Below are 18,781 nucleotides of genomic sequence, written 5' to 3'. Positions count from 1 at the left end.
ATTTTGAACACAGAAAAAGTTACATAGTTCTGCTTTAAGTTATTGTCTTAGCAGTTCTACTGAATCCCAGCCTGCTCCTATACATTTGCCTAATCACGACTGATTTGTTGGTCATTTAGAATAGGAACGTAATTATTTAATGGTTTCTTGTTCATTCCAAGTGAATGTGGATGTGCTGGTTAAATGCTGCTATTTTCATGTCTGGATCTGTCCAGAAACAGCCAGCCCTGTTCCTGTAGCTTTTGTGTTTGCTGTTTATACTTGGAATTACATGAGAAGTGTGTCACCATTATCCATTCAGTCGTTTACTCTACAATCAACTGATTTGACCATTATGTGCTTTGTACAGAACAATCATTCCCATCTGTCAAGCTTTCATATGCACATCAATTGGATTTTATCCAAATTTGCAACATGATTCAGTAATATTTGTTGTTCAGTACAGATGTTCAGTTACATGTGGCATTATTATCCATGTTGTTTCCTTTTTTGATTTTCTTTTATTACATTTTCAAAACACAGAAACTAAATTAAACTACAACAAACATACAAACAGAATACTGTCAGCGCTGCTTATAAATACTGAAAATATCCACATCACATACTAATACCACGTAAAATATTTGAGTACAAAGCACTTTACAGTTTTATGACCCATGTTGTTTCCTGATGTTAATTACAGAAAGCCACAGGTGCTGCAGGGGGTGCCACACCAAGAAGAAGGAATGGAAAAGTATTTTTAGGTAAGTATGTTTTAAAGTAAAAAAAAAATAAAAAATCCCAGGCTGAAACTTCTACCTCAAATCCTTTTTTATAAGCCATATATTTATATGTTTTGCAGTCTCATTGGTTTACAGTGGCCGACTATGCCTGTCAGCTGCTGTGCCCTATCAACCCCCCAAGCTGACACACTTCTGCCATTGGAGGTGTGACGTAGCAGGTGGGGGACCGGCGGCCCCTTATTCTCAGGCATCCAATCAATATACATGCCTCCTTCTCTGTTTGAGGACAATACGTCAGAAAGGATGCCAGTCGTTTTGTAAACCCACAATGCTTTCCCAAATATGTCATTTAGGCAACTCAGACTGTTCTATTACGGATATGTCTGCTTGGAGTGGCTTAGAGGGCAAACATATGCAATCAAATACTTTCTTCAGTCCGTCAGTTTTCGTAGTCATGTTATCATAAAACTCAAACTAATAAAATTCATTTATTATTCTTTTATAGTAATAAAACTAGCTGTTTTCATAACCTCATTTTGATTGAGAGACTACAGAGAAAATTCGAAAAATTTGCATTGCAGGACCATTTAAGTGTAAATAAGCCATTTTAAAGGTTGTTAAAAACCTGAAAAAGACTAAATGAGAGTTGCTGCCCCTGAAATATACACTTTTATTAGACATTGATATACATTCTAGTCTCAAATTTTAATGTTTTGGTTCAATCAAGGGAGCTCAAGAAAATGTTTCATCAAAACATACTAAAGATAAATATGAAAATAGACAGCTATTTTTGATTGTGTACGTTTTGTGCAATTTCATCATGTGTTTATTAACTCATTTTTTGGGGACATTTTAAGCACTTGTTTTGAGTGCAGTCATCCCATTAGCTCTCGATTAAAAAATATCTCTTTCTGCTTCCTTTCCTGAAGATTTAGAGCTAAACCGTGATTTTAACGGAGTTGATTATGAGTATGAAGATGAGGCCAAGCTTGTCATATTTCCAGACCACTTTGAGATCCCTTTACCAAATATTGAGGAGTTGCCCGCACTGGTTAGTGAGAGTGTGTGCTCATGTGCCCTGTGTGCCCTGCATGCCAAAGGCCTGATCTGCATTTTCAGTTTCAATGCTTGCTTGTCAAACATCACGTCATTACATTATATTCTGTCTGCAGATGACCTTATACTTTATAAACTCACTGTTCATGCTTCTCATTGTGTGCAGTGATGTCATGTGGTGTAGCAGTAATATGAGTTTTTGTTTTATAGTCTTGCAGATTAAATAGGTCTTAAGGAAACTTTTGTCTTGTCTCCCGAGGCCACAGGAGGGTGCAATGAGCAAAATAATGCAGCACATTTAAATTGTCAACGCAAGGAAATAACTGTCTATAAAAAAAAGTGCATTACGTCTACATTAACATATAAATAAATAAAAATATAATTTTATAATATAAATAAAATCTAATTTTGTAAATTGCATAAACAACTAGGAACAAAACAGCATCATGTATTTGTGCATTGCTTAATACAAAGAGCCGAAGCGCCATTCACTCAGATTGCATTTAAAAACATAAGAGATGCAATGAAAAGAAGTAAACCTCCACAAATTCACGACGTGTTTTCTACTGAGTTTAAACTGTTTTAACTTTGCATGGCTACATCTCTTGCATGAGATAAAAGTGCAGCAGTCATATCTGTCCATCTAGAAAATGCGCTGAATATGCGTTCTGTGTGAATGGCTTGGTTTCGGTTTTAACCTAATCAAGATCTTCTCTGCATTGAGCTACTATATTTCTATAATATTTTGAATGCATAACGTAGCAACTGCGCGTCTCGTGGGCTAGACTTATAAAACATTAAAATGCAACAACGTCACTTACATCATCATCACCGCATCTCGCGCGCCACTGATGACGCTCCCTGATGCACACCTAACATTTGATTGTACTATTTTTGCTTTCAAATGCAAATGTTTATTTTAAATTCGACTAATATTCATTCTTTATTCACAATCTCATCACAGGCAGGCACAGCACTCAATTCAGCATGTGTTCATGTTTGTGTGTGCTGTCTGCGTCACTCATAGTACGTGCCTATATCGTGCACTATATCGAACATTTTTTATATTGTTATCGAAAAAGGTGTACCGTCGATAAATATCGACACCGTTTCATCGCCCAGGCCTAGTCTTACCGATTTAATTTTGATTTTTTTAAAACAAGTTTATTTCTTATTAGATCTGAATTCTTATAATTATTTTTGGTTTAAAGCAAAATTATCAGTCATTGCTGCCTGAATACACAGCATGTCTTCTGTTTTTATTGATATTTTTGAAAATATTACATTTACATTTACATTTAGTCATTTAGCAGACGCTTTTATCCAAAGCGACTTACAAATGAGGACAATAAAAGCAGTCAAAACTAACAAAAGAGCAACAATATATATAAGTGCAAATGACAAGTCTTGGTTAGCCTAATGCAGTACACGTAGCAAGGTATATATATTATACAAACACACACACACACATATACACACACACACAAACAAAGAAAAACAAGTAGATAGAATAGAAAAAATAGAAAGCTAGTGTTTGTTTTTTGTTGTTTTTTTAAATAAAGAATAAAAAAAAATAAAAAAAGATAAATATAGATAAAGTAGAATTAAAATAGAATAGAAAGTGTTAGAGTTAGAGGGTCAAATAAAGGTGGAACAGATGTGTTTTTAGTCGTTTCTTGAAGATGGCTAAGGACTCAGCTGCTCGGATTGAGATATTAAGAGTGATAAAGGAGTAAACAAAGATACCGAGAGAGCAATTTGGCTGATGGCTGTTATAATATTGATCTATTTTACCATACAATATCTTATTGATAGCAAACAAAAGAAAAAAAAAGATAAAATAGAAAATTAAACGCTTATTTTACACAGAATTTACTCAAAATTCACCACAAATATTTTAAATAAAAAAATATGTATTTTCCACAGGGCTGTTTGTGAATTTCTCAAAATATAAACTACCGTTTAAAAGTTTGGAGTCAATAGCTGTAAGATTTTTTCAATTGAAAGAAATGTGTACTTTTTTTCCCCCAGCAAGAACGCATTCAGTTGATCAAAAGTAATAGTAAAGTCTTTTACGTTGTTTATAAATTAAAATTCTATTTCAAATCAAACTGATTTAATAAAAAAATTAAAATTTGTGTTAATCAAGAATTACAATTTCCCAAAATGATTAAGCAGCACAACACTGATAATAATAAAAAAGTTTCTTGAGCAGCAAATCAGCATATTAGTATAATCACGTGACAGTAAAGACTAGAGTAATGACTGCTGAAAATTCAGCTTTGCCATGCAGAAATAAAAAAATATTGTATAATGTATTTAAAGAAAAAAATTTTTATTTTAAATTGTGACAGTATTTCACAATATTACAGTTTTTACTCTAATTTTTGGTTTTAAAAAATGCCGCCTTTGTGAGCATAAGAAACTTTTATCAAAAGAATTAAAATATCTTACCTACCCCATAATCTTTAACAGTAGTGTACAAACAGATATCTCAATATTTGTTCATTTAGTACACATGATGCAAAAAGGTTCATTTGTTACAGTTTATGTTGTACTTCAGTTATTCATACAACACAGTAGCACACAACTAAACACATTTTTGTGTTTGTCAGTTGCATGGTGTGCTTACTTACTGCTGCTGCCCTAATATTTATTACCTTGAAAATAGATGCATTATCTAACCTATCTGCCCAGGAGCTTCAAGGCTTTTAAATCTAATTAGTAATAGTCTGCACCACTTTCCAGCGTGCTGTGGTTTCGTAAGCACTCATTAGGTGCAATATCACATTAAGCAATGTAATGTTCACGTGTCCCTTTAACTTTCAGGTTACAATAGCCTGTGATGCCATCCTCAATGCTTCATCTCCATACAAAAAGCAGGAGGCTGATTCATGGGAAGAGGAGATCCAAGTATCTAGACATGCCAGAAGTCTGAGACAGCAGGATAATGGGGTTCGAATTCCTCCCAGGTTGGTCACATGGGAGCCCAGAGTCACATGGACTAGCATTCTAGAGACTGCTGATGCTTGCTTCAGGTCACCCTTGAATCTGATATGTCTGCTTTCTCTGCCAGGTGGATTAATATCAAAACAAGCTATTGATGTTTGAATAAGTGCTTGAATATGTTTAGGATAACTTATTAATACACCCAGTAGAATGTCTTGACATGTATGAGGCAATGCATGCTGTTGGTTAACCACATTAAAGATTAGTGATTGACCGATATCCCTAAACAAATATTCCTAAGGAATGCTTAAAGGTAATTTGGATCATTTGGAACCAATGCTAAATTATTCTAATTGAAATTACATGGGATGAAATGAGATCCGAGCAGATAAACAGATTTTTTGTATTATTGGAAACTGACTGGTATTGCGTAATCTTTATGTCTTGCTATTGAACTGTGAAAGGGAGCGTTGTGAAAGCGAAACTACTTTGTTTGGCCTTCCAAAAGAGGACACGACTAGAACACCCACTGGATGCAAAAATGCCTCGTTTATAATGGGTTTTAATGATATTGTCTCGTCGCTCCGGCCGGACAGGGCATCACAATATGGTAGGGGCGTAACATTCCCGTCACACGCTTGAGGTATTCGGCCAATCACAACGCACTGGATAGCTGGCCAATCAGAGCACACCTCGCTTTTCAGACGATGAGCTTTGTAAAAATCGACGCGTTTCAGAAAGGCGGGGCATAGAGGAGAAACAATAATGTACAGTATGTGGAAAATAATGTGTTTTTTTAACCTTAAACCACATAAACACATTTCATTACACCAAATACACCAAATAATTTTCTTTTTAGCAACATCATATGACCCCTTTAACAGTTTAGACAGTTTCAAATGAAAAAAAAAACTTTTCAAATGATGATACTGATGCTGATATCTAGAGAGAAGGGTGTCTGATGGCTAATATAATGTGGTATATAAAAATAGTAGTTTAATTGTAGTGAAATAGCAAAATTTATGAAATTAACAGTTGTTTACCATATTTACCCTAAAACTATAAAACCATAAACTTGAAAAGAGAAAATGTGCATTTTCCATTGCCAAGGTTGTTGCTTAATTTAATAACAGACACAAAAGGATTATTGTATTTATTAATATTTTAGTTTAGTTTAGTTTTATTGATTTTATGTTTTTTTTTCTTTCAAATTTCTATTTAGCTTTTAGTTTATATTCATTTCAGTTTCAGTAATTTTAGTGCTTCAACTTAAAACTTATTTATTTCAAAATTTTCTTTGATTTTGTAAGTTTTTTATCTAATATTTATATTTTTATTATAGTTCAACTTCATTTCAATTGCCCAAAACAATTAGTTTTAGTTAACAACAACACTAAAGGGGGTTTCTTTAGCCATGTGGCAGATAATCTCAAAATGGCCAAATATGGGCCAAGACTGGTCTAGCCGATATATTGATATTTTGGAAATGGTCTCTGTCTTGGTCTACACGATAAGCTTACAGCATATAGTCAGTGGATTATAGAGTAACATAGCCTCATAACTGAACTGAAATATGAGGAGTTCCTCTCCTGCCTGTTTGTGTCTTCAATATGGTTTATGTCCTATTAGTGGCTGGAAGTGCGCCAAGTGTGAAATGAGAGAGAACCTGTGGCTAAACCTGACGGATGGCTCTGTCCTCTGTGGGAAGTGGTTCTTTGATGGGAGCGGAGGGAACGGACATGCCCTTGAGCACTACAAAGAAACCAACTTCCCCCTGGCAGTTAAACTCGACACAATCACCCCAGATGGAGCAGGTAAGTGTCTCTCAATGACAGGTTTTCATGTGTCACACAGACTTTCAGGGAATATGTTTGGTACACATGTATAACATACACAATACACACAATACATAAGAGGCTCAAACATAATTTAGACAAAAAACATTGTTTTTATTATTTATAGAAGGTTTTACGAATGTTTCAGTTACTATCTCTCTTTTGCAGATATTTATTCTTTTGATGAAGAAGAAGCGGTGCTTGATCCTCACATATCAGAACATTTGTTACACTTCGGAATAGATATGCTGCAAATGCAAAGGGTATGTTTTTCTGTTTATATTTTCCATATTTATATATTTCTCCACATAATACAAAGTTTTCCAGATTTTCAAAATAGAAGTATACCTTCTTAATATTTGACTATGCAGAGAAAAACAATATATATAATATTCAACTCAACTCAACTTAATTAAATAGTTAAACAATTAAGCAAAAACAAGCAACACTGCCTCCTTCCAATCTCCTCAAATGTCTATGTCCATCCCTCACAGACAGAGAATGGCCATCATACAGACAACCACGTGCAGCCGCGTGTGAGTGACTGGGAAGTGATTCAGGAGTCCAGTCTAAAGCTAAAGCCTGTCTATGGCTCAGGATACACGGGCATCAAAAACCTGGGCAACAGCTGCTACCTGAGCACCACTATGCAAGTGCTTTTCAGTATTCCGGAGTTCCAGAGAGCGTAAGTACCTTAAAATCCTTAATGGCCCAATACATTCTACATACTTGTCCACATTCTCCTACCATTGTCTTTGAGTCTGTGTACAAAGAAAGAAGCCGAGTTTGAATGCTATCACACTGTAGAAATGACATTTCTGGCCAGCCAAGATGAGTTTGTTTCTTCATCAGAACAGATTTGGAGAAATTTAGCATTACATCATTTGCTCACCAATGGATCCTCAGCAGTGAATGGGTGCCGTCAGAATGAGAGTCCAAACAGCTGAAAAAATCATCACACTAATCCACAAGTGATCCACATGACTCCAGTCCATCAATTAAGATCTTGTGAAGTGAAAGGCTGCATGTTTGTAATAATATCATCAAGACGCTTTTAACTTCAAACAGTTGCTTTCAGCTAAAATATGAGTCCTCCCTAATATTAGATATTATAATATTAGTTTCAATAATATTACTTTCTCAAGTGAAAATTAATCTTGTCTGCATCAGGAGAGACATATGCACAGATCAAGCACCATTGGATTTGTTTTTTTTTACAAACATGCAGCTTTTCACTTCACAAGATGCAAGTTGAACAACTGGAGTCGTGTTTTTATCAGCAGTCTGAACTCTCATTCTAATGGCATCTATTTACTGCAGAGGATCCATTGGTGAGCAAGTGATGAAATGCTAAATTTCTCCAAATCTGTTCCAATAAAGAAACAAACTCTTCTACATGTTGGATGGCCTGAGGGTGAGTACATTTTCAAATTTAGATTTTTGGGAGAACTGTTCCTTTAAACTCTGCCTTCTAACAGTTTTATTGCTATTGTTTTCTTTTGTATGTCAACAATTTTATTTCAGTGCCAGATTTAAAGGATCTAGCCAGGGGCTTCTTTACTTAGTGAATTCAATAAGCAGGTGCGACAGTAAGAAATGATTGCTTTGCTTTCCAATATTTATTCTGCAGGTATGTTGGGAACCTACAGAGAATATTTGACTACTCACCCCTTGACCCATCTCAGGATTTCGGCACACAAATGTAGGTGTTTTTGTCATGGAATGTAATTATCATGTTGCATTTATCTTGTTTTTTAGATAATTGCAATGCGATATTATACATAACTTTACTACTGGTTGCATGACAGTTGCATTGGTTGATAATTCATTTAAAGTATAATATGGCAGCACTTAAACACGTCTTTACTAAATTGTGTAATTTTGACATGGTATCTAAATTGGAACGTGTGTTTTCCTACCTTTTAAGGGCAAAACTCGGTCATGGACTTCTCTCAGGCCAGTACTCAAAACCTCCAATGAAATCAGAACTTATTGAACAGGTGATGAAAGAAGAATACAAGGTATTTGACTTGGTCTGTCTTGTTGATATTTGGCTCAATTAGGTCCACATAACTCTGTTTACACTTACAAGATGCTATTTTGCCTTAGTTGTCAGACCAATACCCATGGTGCCTACTAGTTACTTATTTCAGACGTATTTGAAACAACCTTAAGGTACAGTCATACTGACCATTTTTGCAATAACTGGAGGTCATTCATTGGCAAATTGAGGTGAACACAACAAACAAGATTATACAACAAAGTTGAGCAGAGTTTAATTTTAAGCAAATGAGCAGCAACATGGGTTTGCAGACATGAATGTACTTTTGGTGTGCTTGTTTTCGTAAGCTAAATTAATGTTTTAGGTGTCCTGCATTGTTTTTGTGTGTTTTTTTATTTAAATATCATTATAAATGACTAAAATATAACCATTTGGAGGTCCGCTGAATTTCTACAGAATTGTTCATATGCTTCCAAAATAATATAAATAATTTCTTGTTCAAAGAATACATGGGCTTAATTTTCTGTATTTTTTTATGAAACAAAAAATGCTGCTTGCCATTTTCCTATAAAGTTCAGGTTTGTGGTCTTTTAAGAGTGTTTAAGTATGTCATGCTGCGATCCAACTTTCTTAATAGGTTTTCTGATGACATTTTAAAGTGCATTTGGTGACCCTGAGCCTAGATGTATCATGTTGTTTTTTTTCGGTAGCAGCAGCAAAGAGGGATTTCACTTAAGATGTTCAAAGCGCTGGTCAGTAAAGGACACCCAGAGTTCTCCTCAAACCGGCAACAAGATGCTCATGAATTCTTTCTGCACTTAATTAACCTGGTGGAGGTACGAATGTGTTTCTCTTTCATGTGCTTCTTTTTTTTTTGGGGGGGAAAACACAATATTTCCTTGCCTGTCAAGATTTCATGTCTGTCACACAAAAATTAAAATTCTAAATAACCACCCTCATGTCACTTCAAACCTATGTGACTTTTTTAAAGCTGAAAACTGGTTATAAATTACATTCATTTCACGGAACAAGAGCAGCTTGGCAATAGACATTTATCTAGATGACTCCTTTTGTACATTTGGGTTTGGATTGATACAGGGTGAGTAAAGTCTGACATAGTGTTCATTTTTAGGTGAACTATCCCATTTGCAGTCTTCTTTTATTTAAAAAAAAAAAATGATTTCAGAGAATCAAGGGTTTCTAGGGTTTGGCTGGAATTTTCCCAGACGTGTTTGTAGACCTTGAGTCTTGTCAGCAGGCTCTGGTTTCAGGAGACACATTTGACTGCACTCTATCCCTCTTCTGGCAGACACATACTTAAAGTGACTTTCTCAACTGAGTTAAAATTAGATACCCCTATTGGTTACACAGGGCTGATAATGCTTCCTCTTACCCTCCCCACTTGGTCTATGTCCAGAATGAAAGTCATTGCCTTCCCTGACACTTCCGTGACTTAAAAACAAACAACAGTGGAGCCGCACTGTTAGACTATGTCAACAAGAAATGGAATTAGCATATAATTAAGAATTCCCAATAGAATTCCCTTTTCTGCTACAATGGGACATACTTTTGAATTGATTGGATCGTGCAAAAAGGCTTCTATATGACAGGTGGCTGGAGGGAGGGTTTGGAAAATATAAGTGCTTGGTGAGATCAGCTGAAAAGGAAAGTCAGTTCAGAGGGTTAGCAGGTTATTAAGGAGTATTCACACTGAGAGTGATTTGCTTTTGGAATTAGAATTGCCAGTTTTCTTATATTATAAAATGTAATTCATTCCAGTGATGGCAAAGCAGAATTTTCAGCAGTCAGTACTCCAGTCTTCAGTGTCACATGATCCTTCAGAAATCATTCTGATATGCTGATTTGGTGCTCGAGAAACATTTCATATTATTATCAATGTTGAAAACAGATTGATATTTTTGTGGAAACTGTGATTTAGTTTTTTTTCAAGATTATTTGATGAATAGAAAGTAAAAAACAACAACATTTATTTGAAATACCAATCTTCCATTATAATTGTCTTTATTGTAACTTTTGATCAATTTAAAGCATCCATGCTGAATTGTATTAGTTTCTTAAAAAAATCTCACTGACACCAAACGTTTGAATGGTGGAGTAAGTAGTAATGTGATGTAACAAGCAACTACCAATGGGAGTGCAGGCAATGATCACCCGCCTAATATAGTTAGATACAGAGGTCGAGTAGGAATGCCTACTAGTGACATTTTTATAATTTAACTAACATGCACAGATGAATAGTTTATAATAGAACAAATCATTCTCAATAGAGCTAGCAATAGAGATCTGTCCACAAAATACAGTAGATAGAATCATTCACAATAGAGATAATAATAATAAAGATAATATGAAAATAAAAAGGGTCAATTTAGATTTCATGTGAAGCTTTACAAATCTTGATATATTTATATAGTTGTTTGATTTTGAAGTGATGAACTGATCAAGACCTAATCTTTGCTGCCGTTTGCTTGGTCCTGACAGAGCATATAAACCAAGTGGGGTCAACCTCATAAAACCAAGACAGAGCTATAGTTCTTTGAAATGTTTGGTACTCAGAAATGTTGACTGGTTTATTTGTAGCCACCCTCAGCTGTGCCTTGTGTGAAATAGCATAAGGCCTGTGAACAGTGAAGGGACCTTACGGTGCGTTTCTACATCCTCAGGAGGTTTGTTCTCTGCTCAGTGGTCTCTGGTATCTCAGACTTGATAGAGGAGGGCTGGTATATTTCTGTATGGCCTCAGAATAGCGAAACTGCCCTAGGATGACCTTGTTGATCTTAATTATGGACTAATGCTGTACTGTCCCTAAAGATGCCTGAATTTAAATACAAAGTTGATTTGTTTATCATTTGTTTTGTAGAAATGTTAATTATATGACCATTATTGTGTTTTAAGTCATAATTTTGCTTGTTAAAGGGATAGTCCACCCCAAAATGAAAATCCTGCCATTATTTGCTCATCTGTATGGCATTCAAAACCTGTATGACTTTTTGCTCTGTGGAACATCTGATATTGACGAATGATGAAAACCAAACAGTTTCAGTTCCCTATGACTTCCATTATATGGGCAAAAAATACAATGGGAAGTCAATTGGTACCGAAACTGTTTAGTTACCAGCATTCTTCAAAAAATATATATATATTTTTTAGTGTTCTGCCGAAGATTAAACTGCATACAGGTTTGGAACGACACAAGGGTGAATAAATAATGATATAATTTTCATTTTTGGGTGGATTATCTCATTAATGTATTAAATGCTGTCTGTCTTTGAAGGTTCTTAGTGCCTCAACAAAACTTTTTATAAGCTTTTGCCTTTAATGGACCGGAAAAGTAGATAGGAAAGTTAAGGAGAAAAGGCGAATGTGAACAGGTCGGATTCAAATCTGTTTTTCCATGAGCAAACCAGCTCTTATAATGTGCAGTGTTACCCACTGTGCCATGGCTCTAACAGAAAAGAACTTGTGTTTTGCCATTTCCAGAGGAACAGTTCAGGCTCAGAGAACCCCAGCGATGTGTTCCGCTTCTTAGTTGAGGAGCGAGTGCAGTGCTGTCAGACACAGAAGGTGCGGTACACACAGCGGGTGGACTACCTTATGCAGCTTCCTGTACCCTTAGAGGCTGCCAGCAACAGAGGTAATACCTTCTACAACTGAGTTAAACATCGCTCCTGCACTATAAAAAGTTGAAATGGGTTTTTTATTGCATTTAAAGAGCTATTTCTACATGATCTGACTCTAAAAACTGATGAAATTTAATGTAGTCAGGTGATACTGTTTTATTGTGTTTAATATTATTTTAGCTCTTTTCATTTAATCTAATGTGCAGGTAGACCTAATGGTGTTTTAATTGCATATGGTTTTGTCGATTGTACAGAGGAGTTAATAACATATGAGAGTAAGCGGAAGGAAGCTGAGGAGAACATGCGGCCCCCTCCAGAGCCGGTGAGAGCCCGAATCCCCTTCACTGCCTGTCTGCAAGCCTTCACTGAGCCTGAGAATGTTCCAGACTTCTGGAGCTCTGCACTGCAAGCCAAGTCGGCCGGAGTAAAGTAAGCAAGGTTCTGGTTTTGAGACCTTCGAAGGACTTGTAACACATTCTCCAAAATTTTGAAGAATATCATGGGGATTACATCTACAATAACGCAATTTCATGCTATTTAATATATACATTTAATTATAATATTTATCATTACTTTTTATTGTATTTTTGTAATTTTTATAATATTTATGTGTGTGTGTGTGTGTGTGTATGTGTTTGTGTGTGTCTCATCAAGGCTGTATTTTTTTGACCAAAAATACAGAAAAAAAACTGTAATATTGTGAAGTATTATTGCAATTAAAAAAATGGTTTTCTATTGTAGTATACTTTAAAATATAATTTATTCCTGTGATGCAAAGCTGAATTTTCATCAGTCATTACTCCAGTCTTCACATGATCCTTCAGAAATCATTTTAATATGCATTTAATATTTTAATATTACCAATGTTAGAACTTTTGAGCGGCAGTATATAGATAAACCCATGTATATGTATATAAATCCCAATATACGTATAAACCCCTGCTCTAAAAGATTATATCTTTCTCTCTCTTCAGGACTTCTCGTTTCGCATCTTTCCCAGAGTACATGATCGTGCAAATAAAGAAGTTCACATTTGGGGTTGATTGGGTGCCCAAAAAGTTAGGTGTGTAATTTTGGTAAACTCTTAGTTTGACATTGTATATTTGATTTCACATTGTTGTAGATAAATTACCACATTGATGACATAAGCATTCAAAGCATGTACAAAATGTTGGATCATCCCATTTTTACCCAATCTTAATGAAAGGATTTTTGTTTCTCTGTGCCTCCAGCTCCTGTCAAAGCAGATTTATTGATATGTCATGTTCTTGTTTGTCTGTGTCTGCATAACATGCTCTCTTGTGCAATTCAGACCACCAGGTGTTATTCATGTTGAGCAATGCATCATGATTGCTTGCCTCAAAACACTATCAGTTTACAAGGTGTTATGTTTGCTCAGCAGAAGCTTTTCCCTTGTCCAGCAGAGGGTACTCTAACACTGTCTTTTTACATGAGAAATTTTTGGGATCAATGACTGTTTGAGGTTCTGTGGTCAGTAAAATGTTGGCAAGGTTTTTGGAAAGGAATAATGCCCAGAGTCTGTTCTGAGTGTATCAGTGTACAGTATGTCTTTTTGTAATATATAATTTCCTTCAAAATCTTTTTTTATGTGCTACAGATGTTTCTGTAGATGTACCTGATTTCCTGGACTTGAATCGCCTCCGGGCCACAGGGCTACAGGCTGGAGAAGCAGAACTGCCTGACCTTACACCTCCCATTGTCATTCCTGAAGACACCAGAGGTGAGAAGATTTGGACTAGACTTTTTTTTTTTTTTTGATAGAAATTAATTTATTCAGCAAGGATGCATTAAATGAATCAAAAGTAAATACTTTTACATTGTTACAAAAAAAATCTATTTCTAATTCTAATTCTATTCTATTTCAAATTTAATCAATCTTCTGAATCCTGAAGACATGTATCCTGGTTTCCAGAAAAATAAGTAGCATTGCTAATAGTAAGAAATGATTCTTGAGCACCAAATCAACATATTAGAATGATTTCTGAAGGATCATGTGACACTGAAGAAAATCAACATTGCCATAATAGGAATTAATTATATTTTTAAAATATATTAAAATTGAAAAGAGTTATTTTAAATGTAGAATATTTTACATTATTATTACTGTTTTACTATTTTACTATCAAATAAATGCAGCCTTGGTGAGCTGAATAACTTTATTAAAAATAAAAAATCTTACTATCACTCAGTTTTTTATGTTTTTTTTTTGCCATTGTTTGAATTTCTTTAAATATTATATAACGCAATATAATATAAAGTAGTCTGCTTGCACAGTTGCATATTTAGCATCCCCTTTTGCTTTGCTTTGTCTTGTTTTTGCATTCAGACAGTACAACAAACAACTCTTTGGAATGTAAGTACCACTTTGATTGTAAATTCAGAATTACATCTGATATATTTACAATTGTATGCATGCACTACAAAATTACTTATTCGATGAACAATATTAAAAGTCTCTCAAAATGGTCCATTAGTTTCTCTTGTTGACTTTAAATATGGTCTGTGTATTTATTGTTAGTTATGGGCTGCTGATGTTGATTTAAAGCCACTATTCTCTACCTGTTCCTCAGCTCCAGAAATAGATGAATCATCCGTGATGCAACTGGCAGAGATGGGCTTCCCTCTGGAAGCCTGTCGGAAGGCAGTGTACTACACTGGGAATATGGGGGCAGAGATGGCCTTTAACTGGATAATAGCACACATGGAAGAGCCAGGTAGATCCTCATATCTCGACTGAACTGACACATTTTGAACAAAGGCATATCCTTTGTGTCCTTTGCTTATTCCATATAATTATTCCATATTACTTAAAATAATAATAGTATTATTGGTTATTATATCTAATATTTAACAATGTATATTATGTAACACTATAAAATGTTCCATATACAAATAGCAAATTATATACATTACTTATGGTCTAAAACTTGCAGCTGATACTGTATTAAATGTATGAGATTTTATTTGTTCTAATGGCTCTGGTCACATAGTCTAGTAATCAATGGAAAACACTCAAGTGTCTGCCATTTTAGCTCCACTGGCTAAAAGGTTGTAGCCATTTTGCTGGAGGTGAAGTGTGAGGGAAAGTCTAATTGAGCAGAAGACACTGTCACCTAATTACAGACTGCCTCGAAAGGAACACTTTTACTGTAGATATTTTAGACATTTAACTCAGATGAACTTACTGTCATTTTCATATTAGCCATCCAGTTGACATTCTTTCAAAAACTCGAGCATGGTTTCACAACAATATTTACTCAGCTGGTTTTGCGTTAGGCCTCATGGGAAATTAAACGGTGATGCAAAATTGTATCAAAATTGTTTTTAATACAGAAGTCCTTAAATTCAAACATTGGATATTAATATTACTCTATGATGTGCGTTGGTGCAACAATATGCAAAATTGGCATAAATGGGCTGAATAGAGTGCATGTGTGTTCACCCTCTTTTTCAGAGGTGCTGGTTCCAGTTCCAGAAGTATTTTTTCCATTCGTTTTTCCCATAGGGATTTCAAAAAAGTCCTGTTAAAGCATTAAAAAGCATTAACACCAACCAACCAACTAAAAGGTGAATCACAACATTACAAACTTTTGTTTAAAGCAAAAAAGTATTTGAAAATCGGACAAAAAGACAAAAGTGCTTCACTTATCTGTGTACCATCTATTAACCATTGTGAATGATATAATCTAATTCAAAATGACGGAAAAATATAAAACTGTCAATTTAAAGTTATTGATCGTATATATAGAATCAATATATATTGATCTCTCTCTCTCTCTCTCTCTCTCTCTATATATATATATACGGTACATCTCAAAAAACTAGAATATCATGAAAAAGGTCAATATTTTTTGTCACTCATTTCAGAAATTGAAAGAAATAAAGGCTTGAAATATTTCACTCTATGTGTAATGAATCTATATAATATATGGGTTTCACTTTCTGAAATGAGTGACAAAAAATATTGACCTTTTTCATGATATTCTAATATTTTGAGATGTACCTGTATGTATATATATACACATATTCAACTACATCGGGTGTGGAGCTGCGCCTTTCTGATTGGAGCAAGTTTTTAGCTGCTGTTAAACGAGACTATTTAAAACATAATTTGGAATAATGCAAACTGATGGCTTCAACAAAAGCATATACTATCGATTAAAAACCTCTGTGTTTGCAATAGGTCGGTCTTTAATGGTTTTTGTTATTACTAAAAATCAGTTTCCCTATGAAGAAAATGAATGGCATTTTTACTTCCAGAACCCGGCTGTTGCACTCTAGGAAAATTTTGTAAAAGCATAACCAATAGTAGAAGTTTGATGGAACAAATACTGGGCCAAATATTAAATTTGCTTGTCTTTATAGTTTGACTATTTAATTTTAAAATGTCTTTTGAATCTTAATGTTTCAGGCTCTGGGGAATCAGTAATTTGCAAAACGTTGTTGGAAAAAACATGTATTATCCTTAACATATTTACCCTCACCTGTAATCTGGGTCATATCCATGTCCATGTGAAGCATCTGCCTAATTAGTCTAGTAATTTCTACCAAGTTGAATTCACTGTTGAGATTTTTTTTTTTTTTTCAGAACAGACCTATGACCTGTGATAATATACATACCGTTTGGTTAAAGCAAACGTATATTTTTAACTGTCGTCTATGCTGCATTCAAGATAAATAAACCATGGAGATCTGGTGTGCTTCGTGAGGCTCATTATCTGGGTTCCAGCCACAGGGGAATATTTTATGTTTGGAGCATGTCACTTAGCTAGGGTATAAAATAAATACATGTGATGGGGAAAGATTCATGCCAAAGTGATTAATCCAAATGCATTTTAGATCTAAGGTGCTTTATATTATTGGACTCTAAATGTTCTAGTTGAGTAGATTCAAGTTTACACAAGGTTGTATTTCAAGTCTCTTGCTAGTCAACCTGGTTTATCATTGCACTTGTGGCTAGTAAACACAGTCCTCACAACTGAGTGTCACATGTGAGCAGGGAGTTATGTTCTCCTCACTTTCCTGCCCCAGTTAAGCAGCCACCTGAGATCACAAACAGACTCAGACATACACACAAGCAGAGTCTCAAGCGGTCCGAACCCCATTAGCTTTGCACCTCCTAGACTTGTGTGGCTTACGTCTGCTCCACAGCTACAGCTGGGCCTGTTCCTATATAGATGCTACTGACAGTGGTTATTAATATAGTGTGCAATATACAGAGATTTTTTTAGTCTTACCTTAATTCTTCAGTGCTGTGGAGGTGATATATGGCTAGTCTAAGGAAAGAAGAAATCTTAACTAAATCTTAAAAAGTAAAAATATTTTGTTCTGCTTAGCCTTTTATGTTTGTGTGTGTGATATTTTCATATATAATTTCAGTTTTTCTTTAATTAATAAACAGACAATTCATACCTAATATTATATATTTTGTATGCCTTGACTGATTTATGCAAGTATATTTACATATGTATATTTATCTGATTAATAATACAGTAAACCTAAATATTATTACAATTTAAAAATAACTGTTTTCTGTTTTAATTTTTTAAAACTCTACTTTATTACTTTGATGACAAAGCTAAATCATTCCAATATGTTGATTTCATGCTCAATAAATATTTCCTATCATTATCAAAGTTGAAAACAGTTGTTCTGCTTAAATTTTTTTTTTTGGAAACTGATACTTTTTTATATTATTATTTTAGGGTTATTTGATGAATGGAAAGTTCAAAAGAACAGCATTTATTAATAGATTGATGTTTTTTTTAACAATGTAAAAGTTGTTACTGTCACTTTTGATCAATTTAATGCATGGTTGCTGAATAAAATTTAAAAAAAAAAAGCTAATTAAATTGCAAATTAATAAAGGAATTAGTCAAAATGGGATTATAAAATAAATAATCAAGTTCTAAAAAAGAAGCTTGAGAGATACCTTTCTCTTTTATTAGATATTTACATGGTACAATAGCTTTTAATTTAAAATGTATTCATAATTAATGTTAATACATATTTAATTTAATTCATATTTAACAGTCACATTTCTGCTTAATTTGTATACTTATTTTATATATAGTAGCAATTTTCAAGGTAAAGAACTTAAGGTTGTTATTAAATATCAAGTCTGTTGTCAGGAGTACCTGAATGTTTGTTCATGTAGGACTGAGCCTGGTCAGTTTATAGTTGCTAGTGCTCAGACATGGTGGTGTCATACAGTGTGTTTGTGAGCACATCATTTGATCTTGAACATTAAAGAATTAGTTGCAGACTACAGGGAATGGATTACATGGCTCGTGTTCATTTGAATTTCCGGTTTATCTGTGTAATCTCAATAGAGCAGCGAGTGTGATATTTTCACCCTCTCTTGGTATTCTCTTTGGTGAATAAATCCACACACTAGGCTGAATCTGGTGCAGTGTTGGGGGTAACGCATTACAAGTAACGCAAGTTATGTAATCAGATTACTTTTTTCAAGTAACTAGTAAAGTAATGCATTACTTTTTAATTTACAAGAAAATATCTGAGTTACTTTTTCAAATAAGTAACGCCAGTTACTTTTTT

The 18,781-nt window shown here is 34.4% G+C and overlaps 1 protein-coding gene across 1 annotated transcript in view; it reads left to right on the top strand.

Annotated features, from left to right (window-relative positions):
- The window catches only part of usp13 (ubiquitin specific peptidase 13), a 28,039-nt gene that overhangs the window by 4,178 nt on the left and 5,080 nt on the right, over nt 1-18,781 (top strand). Inside the window, exons 3-17 of the mRNA XM_016543254.1 lie at nt 683-743; nt 1,652-1,773; nt 4,608-4,750; nt 6,357-6,541; nt 6,731-6,825; nt 7,057-7,247; nt 8,193-8,264; nt 8,490-8,583; nt 9,275-9,400; nt 12,063-12,216; nt 12,457-12,631; nt 13,177-13,265; nt 13,821-13,943; nt 14,550-14,576; nt 14,794-14,937. Of these exons, the coding sequence (XP_016398740.1) occupies nt 683-743; nt 1,652-1,773; nt 4,608-4,750; nt 6,357-6,541; nt 6,731-6,825; nt 7,057-7,247; nt 8,193-8,264; nt 8,490-8,583; nt 9,275-9,400; nt 12,063-12,216; nt 12,457-12,631; nt 13,177-13,265; nt 13,821-13,943; nt 14,550-14,576; nt 14,794-14,937 (1,801 nt within the window). The remainder of the gene's footprint in view (nt 1-682; nt 744-1,651; nt 1,774-4,607; nt 4,751-6,356; nt 6,542-6,730; nt 6,826-7,056; nt 7,248-8,192; nt 8,265-8,489; nt 8,584-9,274; nt 9,401-12,062; nt 12,217-12,456; nt 12,632-13,176; nt 13,266-13,820; nt 13,944-14,549; nt 14,577-14,793; nt 14,938-18,781) is intronic.

Source organism: Sinocyclocheilus rhinocerous, unplaced genomic scaffold, assembly GCF_001515625.1.
Source record: "Sinocyclocheilus rhinocerous isolate Xijiao unplaced genomic scaffold, SAMN03320098_v1.1 scaffold1120, whole genome shotgun sequence".
In the NCBI taxonomy this organism is placed as follows: domain Eukaryota; kingdom Metazoa; phylum Chordata; class Actinopteri; order Cypriniformes; family Cyprinidae; genus Sinocyclocheilus; species Sinocyclocheilus rhinocerous.
Note: the sequence above shows the minus strand (reverse complement) of the source record. Positions and strands in the feature narration are given on the sequence as shown.